We start from the raw sequence: 19,103 nt of genomic DNA, 5'->3' as shown, positions 1-19,103 counted from the left end.
CCATTTCTTCCAGGTTGTCCATTTCATTGACATATAGTTGCTTGTAGTAATCTCTCATGACCCTTTGTATTTCTGCAGTGTCAGTTGTTACTTCTCCTTTTTCATTTCTAATTCTATTGATTTGAGTTTTCTCTGGTTTTTTTCTTGATGAGTCTGGCTAATGGTTTATCAATTTTGTTTATCTTCTCAAAGAACCAGCTTTTAGTTTTATTGATATTTGCTATCATTTCCTTCATTTATTTTTCATTTATTTCTGATCTGATGTCTATGATTTCTTTCCTTTTGCTAACTTTAGGGTTTTTCTGATCTTCTTGTTGCTTTAGGTGTAAGGTTAGGTTGTTTACTTGAGAGGTTTCTTGTTTCTGGAGTAGGATCGTATTGCTATAAACGTCCCTCTTAGAACTGCTTTTGCTGCATCCCATAGGTTTTGGGTCATCAGGTTTTCATTGTCATTTGTTTCTAGGTATCTCTCAATTTCCTCTTTGATTTCTTCAGTAATTTATTAGTTATTTAGTAGTGTATGGTTTAGCCTCCATCTGTTTGTATTTTATAGATTTTTTCCCTGTAATTTATATCTAGTCTCATAGTGTTGTGCTTGGAATAGATACTTGACACAATTTCAATTTTCCTAAATTTACAAAGGCTTGATTTGTGACCCAAGATATGATCTATCCTGGAGAACATTCCTTGAGCACTTGAGAAGACAGTGTATTATTTTTGGATGGAATGTCCTATAAACATAAATTAAGTGCTTCTTCTGTAATGTATCATTTAAAGCTTGTGTTTTCTTATTTATTTTCATTTTGGATGATCTGCCCATTGGTGAAAATGGGGTGTTAAAGTTCCCTACTATGATTGTGTTTCTGTCGGTTTCCCGTTTTATGATTGTTAGCATTTGCCTTATGTATTGAGGTGCTCTGATGTGGGGGCATATATATTTATAATTGCTATATCTTCTTCTTGGATTGATCCCTTTATCACTATGTAGTATCCTTCTTTGTCTCTTCTAATAGTCTTTATTTTAAAATCTATTTTGTCTGATATGAGAATTGTCACTCCAACTTTCTTTTGATTTCCATTTGCATGGAATATCTTTTTCCATCCCCTCACTTTCAGTCTGTATGTGTCCCTAAGTCTGAAGTGGGTCTCTTGTAGATAGCATGTATACGGGTCTTCTTTTTGTATGCATTCAGCCAGTCTATGTCTTTTGGTTGGAGCATTTAATACATTTACATTTATGTAGTGTTTGATATGTATGTTCCTATTACCATTTTCTTAATTGCTTTGTGTTTGTTATCGTAGGCCTCTCCCTTCTCTTGTGTTTCCTGCCTAGAGAAGTTCCCTTAGCATTTGTAAAGCTAAAGTTGTAAAGCTGGTTTCGTGGTGCTGAATTCTGTCAGCTTTTGTTTGTCTGTAAAGGTGTTAATTTCTCCATTAAATCTGCATGAGCTACTTGCTGGGTAGAGTAATCTTGGTTGTAGGGTTTTCCCTTTCTTCGCTTTAAATATGTCTTGCCAGTCCCTTCTGGCTTGCAGAGTTTCTGCTGAAAGATCAGCTGTTAACCTTATGGGGATTCCCTTGTATGTTATTTGTTGTTTTTCCCTTGTTGCTTTTAATATTTTTTCTTTGTATTTAATTTTTGATAGTTTGATTAATAAGTGTCTTGGCATGTTTCTCCTTGGATTTACCCTGTATGGGATTCCCTGCACTTCTTGTACTTGACATTTCCTTTCCCATATTAGGGAAGTTTTCAACTATAATCTCTTCAAATATTTTTTCAGTCCCTTTCTTTTTCTCTTCTTCTGGGACCCCTATAATTTGAATGTTGGTACATTTAATGTTGTCCCAGAGGTCTCTAAGACTATCCTCAATTCTTTTCATTCTTTTTTCTTTATTCTGCTCTGCAGTACTTATTTCCACTATTTTATCTTGCACATCACTTATCCATTTTCTGCCTCAGTTATTCTGCTACTCATTCCTTCTAAAAATTTTTTAAATTTCATTTATTGTGTTCTTCATCATTGTTTGTTTGCTCTTTAGTTCTTCTAGGTCATTGTTAAATGTTTCCTGTATTTTCTCCATTGTACCTCCAAGATTTTAGATCATCTTTACCATCATTACTCTGAATTCTTTCAAGTAGACTGCCTATTTCCTCTTCATTTGTTTGGTCTGGTGGGTTTTTACCTTGCTCCTTCATCTGCTGTGTGTTTCTCTGTCTTCTCATTTTGCTTTTCTTACTGTGTTTGGGATCTCCTTTTCACAGGCTGTACGTTTGTAGTTCCTGTTGCTTTTGCTGTCTGCCCCCAGTGGCTAAGTGTGGTCCAGTGGGTTGTATAGGCTTCCTGTTGAAGGGGACTGGTGCCTGTATTCTGGTGCATGAGGCTGGATCTTGTCTTTCTGGTGGGCAGAACCACGTCCAGTGGTGTGTTTTGGGGTTCCTGTGACTTTATTATGATTTTAGGCAGCCTCTCTGCTAATGCGTGGGGTTGTGTTCCCTTCTTGCTAGTTGTTTGGCATAGGGTGTCCAGCACTGTAGCTTGTGGATTCTTGAGTGAAGCTGGGTCTTAGCATTTACATGGAGATCTTTGGGAGAGCTTTCACTGTTTGAGATTATGTGGAGCTGGGAAGCCTCTGGTGGACCAATGTCCTGAACTCAGCTCTTCCACCTCAGAGGCACAGGCCTGACACCCGGCCAGAGCAATAAGATCCTGTCAGTCACACGGCTCAGAAGAAATGGAAGAAAAAAAGAAAGAAAAATAAATAAAATACAGTTATTAAAATAAAAAATTAAAAAAATAATAATTAAAAAAATAAAAAGTAATAAAGAAAGAAAGAAAGAGGAGAGCAACCAAAGCAAAAAACAAATCCACCAATGATAACAAGCACGAAAAACTATACTAAAAAAAAAAAAGAAAAGAAAAATGGACAGACAGAACCCTAGGACAAATGGTAAAAGCAAAGCTATACAGACAAAATCACACAAAGAAACATACACATACACATTCACAAAAAGAGAAAAAGGAAAAAAAAATCTATATATATATATAAATTAAAAAAAAAAGAAAACATAAAGGAAGAGAGCCACTAAGTCAATAAACAAATCTACCCATGATAATAAACTCTAAATACTAAACTAAGATAAACATAAAACCAGAAAGAAATTATATACAGAAAGCAAACCCCAAGTCTGCAGTTGCTCTTAAAGTCCACCACCTCAAATTTGGGATTATTTCTTGTCTATTCATGTATTCCAGTGATGCAGAGTATATCAAGTTGGCTGTGGAGATTTATTCCACTGCTCCTGAGGCTGCTGGGAGAAATTTCCCTTTCTCTTCTTTGTACACACAGCTCTTGGGGTTTGGCTTTGGATTTGACCCTGCTTCTGCATATAAGTTGCCTGAGCGTGTCTGTTCCCACCACACAGAACAGGTTTAAAGTAGCAGCTGATTATGGGGCTCTGGCTTACTCAGGCCAGGGGGTAGGGATGGGTATGAAATGGAGGGAGAACCTGTGGCAGCAGAGGCCAGCATGATGTTGCAACAGCCTGAGGCACACCGCGCATTCTCCTGGGGAAGTTGTCCCTGGATCACAGGACCCTGGAAGTGGCAGGCTGCACAGTTTCCTGGGAGGGGAGGTGTGGATAGTGACCTGTGCTTGCACACAGGCTTCTTGTGCAGAGAAGGTGCAAGCTAGGGCTTCTTGTCCAGAGCCAGGTGCAAGCTAGGGCTTCTCCTCGGCTCAGTCAGTGGCCATCACCACCCTGTCAAGGGTCCGGTCAGAGCCACAGGGGCTGGAGCAGGAACCCTGAAGAATTTGGGTTTCTTCCAGGTGTGATGGCAGTCTCAACCTTGGTTTGGGGTATGGATTCAGGGCCTGAGGGCTTAAGGCTGTACTTCTTTTCTGATTTCACTTTATCCCTGATGTGCTTGCTTGGCTAGAGGCTGGGTTGTGGCTGGAGGGGTTGATATCACACTACTGAGCTGAGTTTGCTCCCTCCCAAGAGTGCACAGGGACACATGTGCTGGCAATGGCTGCCTACACCCTGGTCAGAGGCAGGGCTTGGATCCAAGCCAGCTCTGTTCCCTCCAAGTGTGCAAACTCTTGTAGTTAGTGGCACCCTCTGCCTTAGTGGAGAGCAGTGCTGGAGCAAGAGGGGCTAGAGCAGGAGCCAGGTGAGGGGTGGGCAGGGGGTGTGATGCAGCAGTCCTGGCTAGCTGGTCAGAGCCCCTGGCAATTTTCAATGTGCTGCCTCCACACTTTGACTGGGAGCAAGTCTGTGTGCTCTTCAAGAGCAGAGGCCCAGTTTCTTACAGCCTTTTGGTAAGCCCCACTGGGTTTCAAACCAGCTAAGGGGCTTGTCTTCCCAGTGTTGTATCCCAGGGCTGGCGTGTCCAATGTGTGGCTGGAATCCCTCACTCCCCAGGGAGGATCCCTGAGGCTGTGATGTCCCCTCCTCTCCTGTGTCCCCGCTAAGGGTGCTGGTCCCGACCACATCACTTCTCCCTTCCTACTGGACTCTGTGTGGATCTTTCTTTACAGGCTTGGTTGCAGAAGAGCTGTTCTGCTTGTCCCCAGGTTGATTTCAACAAGAGCTGCTGTTTGGATGAGGGGAGGTGAGCCCAGCATCCTCCTAATCTGCGACTTTGATCTCTCTCTCCTTTCTTGACTTTAATAACCATGAGTATAATATGCACATCTTAATCAAATTTTAAGTCATTATCATTTCATGCTTTATCTTTATGCTATTTTTTTTCAAGTTCTAACAAAGGGGGCTTGCACCATGGTTATGACAGACATATTTGCTGAATTCTTACTTAACAAAGTTCAGTCTATGCATTTATTATATACAAAATAAGGCAAGAGATTGAGGAGACAGGGCCAACTACATAATTTGGGGGGTGTCCCACATAATTGTGAGGCCCCAGCAGGGAGTGAGGAAGTCAATCTCCCCTTCCCATAGTCCAGCATCCCAGTTGATGGTAGATAAGAAACCCCCCAAGATATTGCAACCTCCATGAGAGCAGGATGCAATTGGTACCTGGATTAGAGGTCAGCAAGAGGCCCCCACTGAATCACCCTCCAAACAAGCCAGGGTGCCACCAGCCTGGTCAGGGATGGCCTCTTCTTTGCCCTACCCCAGATACAACAGGGCACCTGCTCCACCCTGACCATCTCCTTGCCTGCCTCCATATCCTATGCGGGGAGAAGCATAAAGGTGGAACACAGTCCTCCCTTGCTGACACACCCAATCACCATACCAGATAGAGGGCAGCAGCAATGGGACAGGGACAGGAAGGTGGAGCTGGAGGCCAGGCAGAGGCCCAGAGGGCTGGAATCAGGTGGCTGAGAACTTAAGTCAGGGAACTGGAGGGACCACATGTACACTAGGGTCCAAGCCCCCAACACACATGCTCTTTGTCCCATCAGACTTCACTTCTAAAACACAAATTCAAAGATAAAATTATTAAGAATTTCATGACCTTGAATACTGTATTCAAGTTTCTTACTTTCACTTATAATCACAAAAGAAGCTAAATGTTCAACTTCACTTTTAATTAAATCTGGTTCCTCACGTTCACTTAATTAGCAAAAGGGATTAAAGCGGATAAAAATGCTCAGTTGACCAAGTGTTGATTATGACTACAAAAACCCCTTTCATTAGTGCAGATATTCTAAAGTCTTAGTCTGAATTCTAAGTTCTAAATTCTTAGTCTGCAGATATTTAAATTGATTCAAGATACTGTCAGTTGAATTATCAGCTGAGCTTTTTATTTTTTTAAATAAAGCAATATAAGCTAGTTTTACAAATTATACAGTTATATATTATGGTAAATGGAATCCAGAATGGCCTCTGTTCTGGCATTTAGTCATCTCCTCCTCTCCCAAAGTTACTCCCCTTCCTATGTTTGCCATCATCAGAAAAGAAACCACCTGGGAGATGCAGTTTAGCATCATAATTAGGCCTGCAGGCTCTGGGTCTGATTGTTGGGGGTTAAATCCTGGCTTGCCCTTTATTAACTCTGATCTTGGGCAAGGTTTAGCTTCTAAATCCCAGATAGCCTGGGACTATAATCTGTAAAATGGGATAATCATAGTATCTACTACATCACGCTGGTATGGTGATTAAATGAAGCCATCCCTGTAAAGTGCCCAATAAATTAAAAAGAAAATCCACAATTTTCTTTCTCTTCCACCTCCTCCCTCATTCAACCAACACCAAAGCCTGTGGCTTCTACCTCCTAAATATTTCTCAAATCCGTATCATTCCCCTCTAATCCCATGGCTATTGGCCTATTTCATCATCACTTGCTTGGACCACTGAAACAGTCTCTTAAATGACACGCACATCTCTTGTCCACCTCTGATCCATATTGTAAACTGCTACCAGAAAAATATTCCAAAACTGATGACATCACTCCTCTGCTCAGGATTCCTCAATATCCCCTCATGGCCCAAAAGGACAAAATTAAAACTCCCTGCATGTGATACAAGCTCCTCCTAAACTAGCCCTTACCTCCCTCCACAGCCTCACCCCCTCTTCCCCCCACCAGCAACACACCAAATGCTCCTACTTGTTCTTTCCCAAACAGCCCATGGCTCACCTATGCCCCCATTTCTTGGTTATTTTATTCACTCTGCTTGAATTTGGTTTTTGCTGATTATATCTACTCTTTCCCAAACCACATCCCTTATGCGCTTACCACTCTTTTCCAAGTCTCCATTAGGAAGACTTCTTGGACCACCCTTAGACAGACTCACTGTCCCCCTTTTACACGTTCTCATTGCACTGTCTATATTTCAATACGTAAAACTACTGTAACCATTGTATCATAATGGTCTGTTTCACCACTGGAAACTGCAAACTTGTTGAGAGGAGGGACCTGTGTCTCCTTCACCATGATCTCCTCTGCATGTAAAATGGAATCTGGGTCCTGATGGGTACTCAGCAAATGAATGAATGAACAAATGAATGAACAAATGAACTAAGCCTAACATCTAAGAATTTACCTGTCTATAACCTAAAATATTTCTGTATACACTTTTGGAATCTTAGGAATATCTCCTACCAGAAGTTCCAGTTTATCCTCATTGCTGTGAAATGCCTCCCTGCTTAGATATTTCAGAGAAATTCTTAAGAGCAACTGAATGCTTTAATGATCTCTAATCAAATAAGCATAAAATCACGTTTTAGAAAAAAATCTGGGATATTCCACTCATGCTACCCACTTCGTCCCCACTCTACTCTGAGAAACCAGATGAAAGAAGTAAAGGGATAAAATGTTCAACTGTCTTCATTTCATGTTTTAAGAAACAAAGAGGTGGGACTTCCGCAGTGGTGCAGTGGTTAAGAATCCGAATGCCAGTGCACGGGACACAGGTTTGATCCCTGGTCTGGGAATATCCCACATGTTGCAGAGCAACTAAGCCCGTGTGCCACAACTACTGAGCCTGCGTGCCTAAGGCCCATGCTCCACAGCAAGAGAAGCCACCACAAGGAGAAGTTCATGCACCACAAAGAAGAATAGCCCTACCTGCTCACCACAACTAGAGAAAGCCCACGCGCAGCAACAAAGACCCAACACAGCCAAAATTAAATAAAATTAAATCTTAAAAAAAAAAAAAAAGAAACAAAGAGTTGAAGATAGGGTGGAAAATGTAAAGATCCACTTGTCCTTAGAACTAGCCAAAACTAACTTCTTTAGTCCTTATGACTGCCTCTGAAACAAAGTGCCAGACAGCTTATGCAACCAAGCACAGACAGAGAAAACTTAGGCAATGGGAATATTGTGTGCATAAAAGGAAATGTTCTTCCTTTACTTTAAAGCAAGTTCTTACTTTAGAAAGTAAATAGATAACATTCTCTTAACAGTATACTGGAAGGTAAAAATAGTAATGCTGGTACTGAGCAGAGCAGTAAAATATATTTATTTTCTGCATCAAACTCTTCAGGGTTACTAAGTTATTCTCCCAATTTAAAAGTCTGCTAAGGTAAGTAAACAGGAAATTGTATTTGTTCCCTAGTTCTTTTGAAACTTTATTTTTAAAATTATTTATTTATTTATTTTTGGCTGCATTGGGTCTTCGTTGTTGGGTCTTCATTGCTTCGCGCGGGATTTCTCTAGTTGCGGCGAGCAGGGGCTACCCTTCATTGCGGTGCGCAGGCTTCTCATTGCGGTGGCTTCTCCTGTTGCAGAGCTCAGGCTCTAGGCATGTGGGCTTCAGTAGTTGTGGCACGTGGACTCAGTAGTTGTGGCTTGCAGGCTCTAGAGCGCAGGCTCAATAGTTGTGGCGCACGGGCTTAGTTGCTCTGAGGCATGTGGGATCTTCCCAGGCCAGGTCTTGAACCCGTGTCCCCTGCATTGGCAGGCAGATTCTCAACCACTGCACCACCAGGGAAGTCCCTGAAACTTAATTTTTAAAGACTGAAAATCCAAAGCCATTCAAGTATGTAATTGCATGCAACTCACAACTGATTTTGGTTTTATGTGAAATTTTCTGAAGATAAAACTTCACAATGTGAACCACTGTCTTGCATAACTTTAAATGAAAACTACATCTGTTATAGGCTGCACACTGCAATCTTAATTTGTAGTCAGCTTTAAAATTAAATTGTCATTTCCTACTAATTATGGCACCTTAGTGTTTTGAATTAAAAGTGTACTCAGAACATTTCATCTGGAGTCCCCTAATAGTGTTCATTCATCCTCTTAAACACTCTGGTGACAGGGAACTCACCATCCATCAGCAGCCTGCTCCACTGTGGATAGCTCTAATTCTGACACACACTTCCTAATGGTGAGCTCACCTTGCCCCCCCGCCCAGAACTTCCATTCCATGGTCTTGGCTCCATTTGCTGAGGTTCCACATAATAAATCCAATTGTTTTCATATTCTCGATGCCATTCCATTTTCCCAGTTAACTGAAGTATTTTTAAAACATCTTATGATTGTACTCCAAAACTTGTTGACTCAAATTCCAGCCCACAGTGGGAACAACCCACTTCTTTCCATCAACACCACCACTCTAGTCAAAGCCGCCATCATCTTTCAGTGGACAGCTGAACCTGGTTCTCCCTCCCACTCTCATTCCCTTCAGTCTATTCCCTGGAGATCAGCCAGAATGATCTCTGCTAAAGAAATTTTCACTATGTCTCAATCTGTTAATAACCCTTCAGTCCTCTCCTCAATACTGGAGATAAAAATTCAAAACCCTCAGTGTGGCCTGTAGAACCTGTCAACCTGGGTCCTGTCAGCCTCCCAGGTCCATTTGCTGGCTATTCTCTCCCTTACTTGACATGCTGCATCTCCAACTTTTTTCAGTTCTTCAAATTAACAAGCTCTTTTGCTCAGGAAAGCCTTCAGAGATGTGGGTCTATGAAATGCTTTTTCCACTCTGTTTACTATTTGAGAAGTAATGAAGTTCAGGTTTCAGATTACATGTCCTTTCTTCAGAGAAAATCTTTCCCAAATCCCCAAACTAGACCAAGTCCTTCTGTAATCTTTCGTTGCCCCTTTTACCATCCTTCATCAAATTTATCATAATTTTTATATACTTCATTCCATAAATAATAACATTATTAATAACAATACCTAAATTAATTGAGGGCTCACTACATGCTGGGAACTGTGCTAAGACCATCACAAGCATGATCTTATTTAGGCTTCAAAGCAAGCCCATGAGTAGTTACTATTGCTACCTATATATCACAGATGAGGAAAGCGGGTCTTGGGAAGGTTAACGTGAGTGGAAGAGTGGGGATTAGAATCCACTCAATTCTAGAACCTATTGATGTTCTTAACCTTTTCATGATAATGCTGATATCTGACTTTTCCACTAACCTCCTAGCTCCAAGAGGCATGGACACCAATAGCCAGGAAGCCTGTCATAAGCAAATTATGGTCCTGTTTGCCCAATGCCACAAAATCAGAATAATGTCTCTGTACTTTTTCTCTGCACTACCCTCTCCTATTTTTCGTGGCACTCAAATACCTAAGAAAAGGAGAAATTAAATGAGTAACTCTGGTATTCTTGTCTTGACCTCTCTGGAGACTTATTGAATTTTTAAGGCACTTTCCAGAAAACAAATAGAGAACAGGAGATGAGCAGTTTAAATACATTTGTATGGATTCATTAGCAGTAGGGTGGATCTAGTGTAATGTAGAATTTAGATGATTTAGAAAGGGGTTTCAGCTCATTTCCCACAATATTTATAATAATAACTGCCAACATTGCTCAAGATTTACCATTTGCCAAAGCTCTATGCTAAGTGATCTGCATGTTATAATCATCACATCAGCTTAATGAGGTTGGTGCTATTACGATCCCCATTTTACCAGATGAGGAAACAGAGCTGCTGAAAGAATAGTCAAATTGTCTGCTCAGAGTCCACAGTTAGTGAAATTCAGCCCCAGCTGGGCCTGAGGCACTTAATATTGTAGGGCAGCATTGTGCTGAGCAAGGAAAGATTCAAGATATAATCCCACAAACGTGAGGAGTATCTATTAATGCTAAACAATGGGCTGGAAGGAGAAAATAAAAGGGAAAGGGGCATAGCCATGAAAATACGCTTATTACATTGCATCAGAGGTGGTGCCAAGAGCTAGGATAGATACAGAATTGAGATTTAAAGGAATTGGGCAAGGGGATAGACAAAGTTTCCATCTGGGGTGACCCTAGGATTTCTATTATCACAATAAGGATTTGACTCAGCTTGATGGGGCAGAGTAGTAATCTTGGGCCAATTTAAGGTTGTAAAATGGTCCAGAAATAACGATCAGCCAGGTAAATGAGTCATTTATTCATACAACCAGTAAATTGTTAAGGGTCTACTTTGTACTAGGCATTGCTCTGGGCACTGAATAGCTATAAACTAAACTGAAAAAGTCCCCATTCTTGTGGAGTTTTCATTCTGGTGGGGAAGAGAGACAATAAAAGAACAAGTCTGCATGCACATGTATAATGTGTTAGGGGTGGTGGGTGCTGTGAACTTGGTAAACCGGTCAAGGGGACAAGAGAGTCTGGAGAGGTTGTGGGGGCATCAGGGCAGATGCCTTGATTTTTCAGAGACCCAGTTTCCTCAGAAACCAGAGGAAGTAAGGGCCTGTGCCACTGTGTGTATCAGAGGGAAGAGAGTGCCAGGAAAAGGGAAGAGCAGTAGCGAGGAGCTCCCTGTGGTTGGAGTGGAGGGAGCAGAGGGAAAGTGGGAGGGGAAGGGTTAGGGATGAGCTGGGACAAGACCTGTGGGGGCAGAACTTTGAGACTCTATAGGGATAAGGACTTTCATTAAACTCCTACTATATGGATATATGGAGCACTTCTTTCTGAGTTTCTTTGAAAAATTAAAATATTTCTTAAAAATAAAAAGGAAAAAATGCTTGCAATTTTATCATCTAACATGGCCTTTTTCAGTTTCATATGTTCTTGTCCAGTCTTTTCCATATTCTTACATATTTTATGTTTTTTTCATAGTTATAAGTACCTGTACATTTTATTTGTTTTACTTAGTTTCAGATCATACTTGTTTTGTTTTCATTTTTTAATTTAAAAAATTTTAATTAATTTTTTATTGGCATATAGTTGATTTACAATGTTGCATTAGTTTCTGCTATGCAGCAAAGTGAATCAACCATACATGTATCTATATCCACTCTCCTCCAGACTTCATTCCCATATAGGTCATTACAGAGCACTGAATAGAGTTCCCTATGCTATACAATAGGTTTTTATTTATTATCTTTTACATATAGTAGTATGCATATGTCAATCCCAATCTCCCAATTTATCGCCCGCCCCTTTCCCCCTTGGTAACCATAAGTTTGTTTTCTACATCTGTGACTCAATTTCTGTTTTGTAAAGAGGTTCATGTGTACCACTTTTTTTAGATTGCACATATAAGCGCTATCATATGATATGTCTTTCTCTGACTTACTTCACTCATTATAACAATCTCTGGGTCCATCCATGTTGCTGCAAATGGCATTATTTTCTTCTTTTTTATGGCTGAGTAATATTCCATGGTATATATGTACCACATCTTTATCCATTCCTCTGTCAATGGACATTTAGGTTGCTTCCATGTGCTGGCTATTGTAAATAGTGCTGCAGTGAATATTGGGGTGCATGTACACTTTCAAATTATGGTTTTCTCTGGATATATACCCAGGAGTGGGATTGCTGGATCATATGGTAGTTCTATTTTTAGTTTTTTAAGGAACTTCCATACTGTTCTCCATAGTGGCTGTATCAATTTACATTCCCACCAACAGTGTACGAGGTTTCCTTTTCTCCACACCTGTTCCAGCATTTACGGTTTGTAGATTTTTTGATGGTGGCCATTCTAACTGGTGTGAGGTGATTACCTCATAGTTTTGATTTGCATTTCTCTAATAATTAGTGATGTTGAACATCTTTTCATGTGCCTCTTGACCATCTGTATACCTTCTTTGGAGAAATGTCTATTTAGCAGATCATACTTATTGTACAGGTTGATATAAAGCCTTCTGAATAATCAATCTAATGGTTGCATAATATTTCAAGTGAATGTACTACTTCCTCTTGGACACTTGGTTGGCTTCCAAATGGTCCCTATGACTGGTGATGCACAAATATTTTTCTAGCTTTGGATTATTTGAGAGCCCTTCCTCTTCCTCTTAATACATAGTGAATTTGCATAGATATGAGGTATTTCTTGATAATCCCTATAGGTTTGAAGTTATGAGACTAATTACCTGCTGATGATAGTGGTCACCTTTTCAGAATAGATGTCTTCTGGCACTGGTTCATATACCGCCTCCACTATCTGCAAAACAAACAGACTAGAATGATGGAAGTAAAGGAACCACAGGTGCCTTTGAGTGGTGATACTTGGCCACGACACAAGAGTTACTTAACAAGCATCATAATTTCATGCACATATTTTCATCAGAAACAAAAATATCCCAGCAAATTAAAAATTAGCATTAATTAAACTGTTCTTGAGCATAGAATTGTATTCTTCAAGCTGAGTTAAAGTTAACCTCAGATTCATAATAAATGATGTGTAGGATAATACAATATGATAGACTGAGGGCAGTTCAAACTGCAATTAAGAATAAAAGACCAAAAGCAGTTTGATATATTTATTTTTATAATTTTCTATGATAAATTGAAGACAATTATAAGGGGAAATGTACCATAGCACATGATGTAGATTTAGAAGAAAGGAGGAAAAATAAACTGGATCATGTGGTTAATAAAACAATGACTGCTTTTAAGTGACAGTTTTATTAAAATCACAAAGGCTCTACTTAAGAAGAAAAGGAATAGTGTTTTTGGCAACATGAGACCCTTTTGTCTTCCAAGGTTGCTTACTTTTGTGGCCAGGGAGAGCATGTTTGTGCTGTAGAAGGGAGGATTCAGAGTCGCCATCTGATAAAGGATGCAGCCTGCTGCCCAGACATCAGCCTTCTCCCCATACGGCTCACTCTTCAGCACCTCAGGGCTGAATTAAAATAAGGATGTTAATGCACAATGAAAAAGGGAGAAGTCAGTACAGAAAAAAGTTCAATTTTCAAGCTATAGTTGGAGATATAAGAAAAAAATGGAAACTCGGTCATCATTTCAAGTAAACATATTAAGATGTATCTTTGAATTCTCTCAGACTCAGGTGAATCAAGAAGCACAACCAAGCAATTCTAATTTAAGCAATAAATGTCAATAAACAACTCCTATTAAATGTCCTTTTACTTCCAGAAACAATTACCCCTCCATGGTAGACGGAATGATTGGCCCCAGTTCTCTCTATTCTGGAGGTTTTGAATACCCCACTCCTTCTTCTTGGTGGGCAGTGTTTGCTACCCACTCCTGCCCTTGCTTTTGTTGTGTTGGCTAGTGGAATGTGGAAGTGGCAGTGCAACAGATCAGGGCCTCAGTCTTAACAGGTGTTGAGTGCTTCCATTTGTCCCTACAGGAGCTTCTGTCCAAAAGAACATCGTATCCCAGGTAGCTAGGATAGCCCAGCCTAGGCTCAGCACAAGACACATGGAGCAGATCTGCACACATAAACCTGCAGCCTGAAGGAGACCCAGCCCAGGAGACCCACAGACCTGTGAGTCTGACAATAAATGCTTATTGTTGAATGCCACTGAGATTTCATGGTGATTTGTTATGCAGCATTATTATGAGCAAAATTGACTGACATAGCACCATCCCTTTGCTATTCAATGCTAGCTTATAAAGTAGGAAGCAAGACCATATTTAAATGTGTTGCAGAAAATGACAACTTCCATCATGTTCATCTCTTCTGAAATTTCATATCTAGTCTGAATAAGGATGCTGTCAGCCTTTAAATGAAGTTAAGCTGTGAGGGTTTATGGGCTTGACATTTTTTTTAATGTGGAGGGGTGGTAGTTCCCTTGGATATTTTGAACTGATAGAAGTTTCCTCTCTCATATTTGTAGACTGAAACTCAGCAAAGTGTTAAAAGCACTCAGCACACACACACACACACCCTAAATTAAGTAGTCTGATGATTCAGTTCTAAAGTATGTATTTAGGACTGTGCTCAACCCTCTAAATTAATGGAGTAGGAATTAATGGTTAACTTGGGCAGTGGACTAAGATATAAAGAAACTCATAAATTGGTATCAGTACAGAGCAAGTATTGGCTGTTAAGAATAACCAAGGAGTTGCAATTCTTGTGAGATTATGGAGAATGATTCCTGGTTTAAGATTTACATTATGTATTTACAGAAGAAGTGTGATTTCAAGATCTCTCCGTTAAGCATTTCCATAGGTACTGTCTTTGAGTTCAATAATATGGCAATGGGGGAATCTGGGGTGATTTCCAGGGCTCTACTGGTCCTAAGTGTATAAAAGTGTCCCCTGTTGTTCCTCGATCAACTGCTCACATTAAAAAATGCCATAAACGGAAAAAAATGTCTTCAACAAAAAAATGTCCTTGGCTCCACACAAATGGCTCATGTTTTAATCTACTGAGAACTCAGAAGATTTGTTTCATGTTTCCAAAAGCTCAGGAAGCAGGTGCTGTGAGTGCTCCACCCATCACCCCCTCAGATCTCTTTTCCATTTCCTGTTTCTTGTGTGCTTTCACTCTCAACAGCCAGTGTCTGTACTTCTCTGGAGGACAGCCTTCATTTTTCCTCAAAAGATAACTACTCAGTGTAGAGGAAAACTCTTGTAAGAGTAGAATTTACTTAGTTTATTTTTCTCATCATTCCATCTCTTCCTTCATCTCACTAGAGACCACACACTCCTTTCATCCCCACAGGCATGTCCCTTTGCAATATGGCTGTGCCGCTCCTCCCAATAAAAGATGGACTCTATTTTGTACCCCTTGAATCTGGGCTTAACCATATAACTTGCTTTGGCCAAGAAGACATCAGGAAAAGTGATGCAAGGAGAGAATGGAAAAGCACTTACTCTTTGTGGCTTGCTCTCTCTTCCTGCTCTTGAAAACCCTACGATCACAAGCAGGTGATTGAGCCCAGGCTTGCCTGCTGGATGATGAGCATCACATAGCTCAGTTACCTCCAGCACCCCTACCCACAGCCACTCTACCACCACATCCATCAGTGAAGCCTTTGAAAACCAGGTGACCACAATGCACAGGTGAGCCCAGACAACACAGATAAGCAATCCCAGCTCAAACCAGCCCACAATTTGCCAGCGCACAGTATATTGAGAAGAAGAAGAATAAAAAGGTTATTGTAACCACTAAGTTTTGAGGTCCTTAGTCAAAGTTAACTGACATGACAGCTTTCATCAGATTCTCAAAGCTGTCCATGCCTCCCTGAAAAAGACAGAGAATCACTTCTCTGGAAGAGAACAAGAAAGGGCAATAAAAGACAACACAGTTGCCAACTATCACTTTGCTTCTGGGGTACAAGTTCAAATATTCTCTAAGATAAAAGAGTTTCATAATTACAATTAAAAGCAATGGCAAACACAAGACAGAGTCTGATTTCCAAAAGTCACACGAAATGTTCTGCTATGTTATGTGTGTCCCCCCAAAATTCATGTGTTGAGTCCCAACCCCCAGTACCTCAGAATGTAATCGTATATACAGATAAGGCCTGCATGAGCTGATCAGAGCTGCCATTGGGGTGGCCCTAATCCAGTATGACTGGTATCTGTATTAGAAGAGGAAGAGACACCAGGAGTGTGCAAGGAACAACCACGGGAAGAGGCAGGAAGAAGGCGGGGCTGGCATTTGTGAGCCAAGGAGAGGCCTCAGAGGAAACCAAACCTGCCAACATCTTGATCTTGGATTTCAGCCTTCAAATAAATTTCTGTTGTTTAAGCTACCCAAGCTGTGGTATTTTTTTATGGCAACAGGTTCTATGAAGAAAAACTATTCATGTGTTTTTCATCTTTAAAAAGAGCCCAGCTTTTGGGAAATATGGCTAAAGTAATGACTCAATCACTACTTATTTTGGTGATTATTGTTTAGAAAACCATTGTAAAATAATTCACTGTCTTGTAATAATTTCCAATTTCTCCACTTAAGGTGAGCCCAACCACATTTAAAGAAATACAGAGTTACAGCTAGCAATGCTCACTTAAGAGAAAGAAGTTAAATAGTACACACACACACACACACACACACACACACACACACACTTTAAAATGGGTTTTCTCGGGCTTCCCTGGTGGCGCAGTGGTTGAGAGTCCGCCTGCCGATGCAGGGGACACAGGTTCGTGCTCCGGTCCGGGAAGATCCCACATGCCGCGGAGCGGCTGGGCCCGTGAGCCATGGCCGTTGAGCCTGTGTGTCTGGAGCCTGTGCTCCGCAACGGGAGAGGCCACAACAGTGAAAGGCCCGCGTACCGCAAAAGATAAATAAATAAAATAAAATAAAATTGGTTTTCTCTTTCCCAATCAGAAATATTACTCTGTATTTTAAAAACTGGATATTCCTATGTGATTTGGTCATCTAAAATCTTTTAATGGTAAAGTAAGGCATAATTTATGATATTTAATAAAAATAAGGGCTTTTCTGGTAAAGATTAAACATATGCAATTAAATGTGTAAAAAATTACAGCCATTATAAGTTGTACTTCAATTAAAATATTATCATTTTTATTATTGCTGACCTAACGTACATGGTGACTATATTTAATAATAATGTATTGTATACTTGAAATTTGCTAAGAAAGTACATCACAAGTAATGTGATAATTGAATCTTTTGAAGTAATAGATATATTAATTAGCTTGGTTGTATAATCATTTCACAATGTATACAAATATCAAAACATCACATTGTAAACCTCAAACATATACAATTTTTAATTGCCAATAATACCTCAATAAAGCTGGAAAAAATTTTAAGTGAAGCCAGGGATAGTATAGTTAGGTAGGTGGCAAGGACATTCTTTACTTATTACTATATTTTAATAACTAAGTCAACATAGCTCATAATCAGCAGCCTTTGAGAGGGGGCTGGAGGAAAGTTTATCTAAATACTACCTCTGTTTTAAAAAGGCATAAATTTACAAACTGATAATGAAAACAATGTGGAAAAATGATGAGGAAGGAAGGATGCTTAATATAATTTTTTAAAAAGACAGACTGTTTAGAGTTTTAAATTCCATTAGTAGTCCCTCACTGATGTGAACAATTAGGTTGCTAATTGCCAAAGATTCTTATTTACTCATTATTGAAGTAAACAAGGAAAGTATTGAATCTAGATGTTTTTCAAAACAGTTTAAAATATGAACATTTTGCTATTTCACAAATAATTCAATACTATGATGATTTATGTAAGTTGGGAGGGGGACTTCTTTCCTTTAAATGCAACAAAGTACATTCACAAAGTAAATGAAATGAAATGATATGTTAAAAGGTTCTGAGTGTAGACAGTATATTCTTCTTTCCTACAGTGGTCATGTTGTCATCTTTGTTAAAAGTTTGATTATTGTGCTCGTTTTGTCAGCACATATACTAAAATTAGAATGACACGTGAAAATTAGCATGACCTCGGCACAAGGATGACATGCAAATCCGTGATGCATTCCATATTTTAGAGGCAGTAAGATGACAGGCAGAAGATGAGGACTATAGTTAATAAAGTTGTTTCTCATAGGGGTAAAGATTAACAATTTTGATACTGCTATACATGTATACCAGAATTCAACAATTAAGTAAATGAGTGGCAGATGGCAGAAGCCAGGTTTCTCACTATTGGAGTGGAAGAAAGGTTACAGATAAGCAAGGAAAGGAGTAGGGGTACTCTTCAAGGAGGTAACAGATTAGAATTGGAGACAACAGTATAAACCCATGTTTAGCTTAATATTAATATAGATGGTTACATATGAAAATATTTATAGTTATGTGAATATACACAGGTTACTATGCACATATATATATCCTTGCACATATATATCCTATGCACATATATATCCTTTCATTCTGTCAGATGAAAAGGCCTAGAATTGATGACTTCCTAGTAGCAATGAGCACACTTAGCACCAGATCTTGGGTTTTTTTTTTTTTTTGCGGTACACGGGCCTCTCACTGTTGTGGCCTCTCCCATTGCGGAGCACAGGCTCCGGACGCGCAGGCTCAGCGGCCATGGCTCACGGGCCTAGCCGCTCCACAGCATGTGGGAATCTTCCTGGACCGGGGCACAAACCCGCGTCCCCTGCATTGGCAGGCGGACTCTCAACCACTGTGCCACCAGGGAAGCCCCCAGATCTTGGTTTTTAACACCATTCTCCAATGAAAAGAATCAGGACCATTGGAGAAATGACTGATAATAGGACTGGGGCAAGAAATATACTAAATGAATCTGGAGCATCTTCTAGTTCCAGAAAGTTAGTCTAAAGAAAAAAAAAACACAATGATGGGGGTATGCCAGAGGGATATGGAAGACAAGTCAACCAGCTCCCAATGGCCAAATACAATACTTTATTTTGACCAACAAAATAAAGTATTGTATTAGTCAGCTTGGGCTGCCATAATAAAATACCAATAACGGGGTGGCTTAAATAGAAATAAACAGGAATTTATTTCTCACAATTCAGGAATCTGGGAAATCCAAGAGCAAGGTGCTGGCTAATTCTGTTCCCCAATGAGGGCCTTCTTCCTGGCCTACAGGTGGT

At 40.1% G+C, this 19,103-nt stretch overlaps 1 protein-coding gene and 1 non-coding gene across 6 annotated transcripts in view; one reads left to right on the top strand and one right to left on the bottom strand.

Moving 5' to 3' along the window:
• The window catches only part of NEK10 (NIMA related kinase 10), a 282,983-nt gene that overhangs the window by 124,538 nt on the left and 139,342 nt on the right, over positions 1-19,103 (bottom strand). For 4 of the 5 annotated variants that reach the window (XM_065884790.1, XM_065884787.1, XM_065884788.1 and 1 more), the window contains 2 exons: positions 13,351-13,480; positions 12,729-12,799 (listed from right to left, as the gene is read on the bottom strand). The exons of the other annotated variant lie outside the window; for it this stretch is intronic. In XM_065884790.1, the coding sequence (XP_065740862.1) occupies positions 12,729-12,799; positions 13,351-13,480 (201 nt within the window). The remainder of the gene's footprint in view (positions 1-12,728; positions 12,800-13,350; positions 13,481-19,103) is intronic. 5 annotated transcript variants of the gene reach the window in all.
• Positions 17,920-18,025, top strand: LOC136130071 (U6 spliceosomal RNA). Its single transcript, XR_010656276.1, has one exon. It is a non-coding gene; the product is annotated as a U6 spliceosomal RNA (small nuclear RNA).

The sequence above is a fragment of the Phocoena phocoena genome, chromosome 10, assembly GCF_963924675.1.
Source record: "Phocoena phocoena chromosome 10, mPhoPho1.1, whole genome shotgun sequence".
NCBI classification, from domain to species: Eukaryota; Metazoa; Chordata; class Mammalia; order Artiodactyla; family Phocoenidae; genus Phocoena; species Phocoena phocoena.
This window is presented reverse-complemented; position numbering and strand designations above follow the sequence as displayed.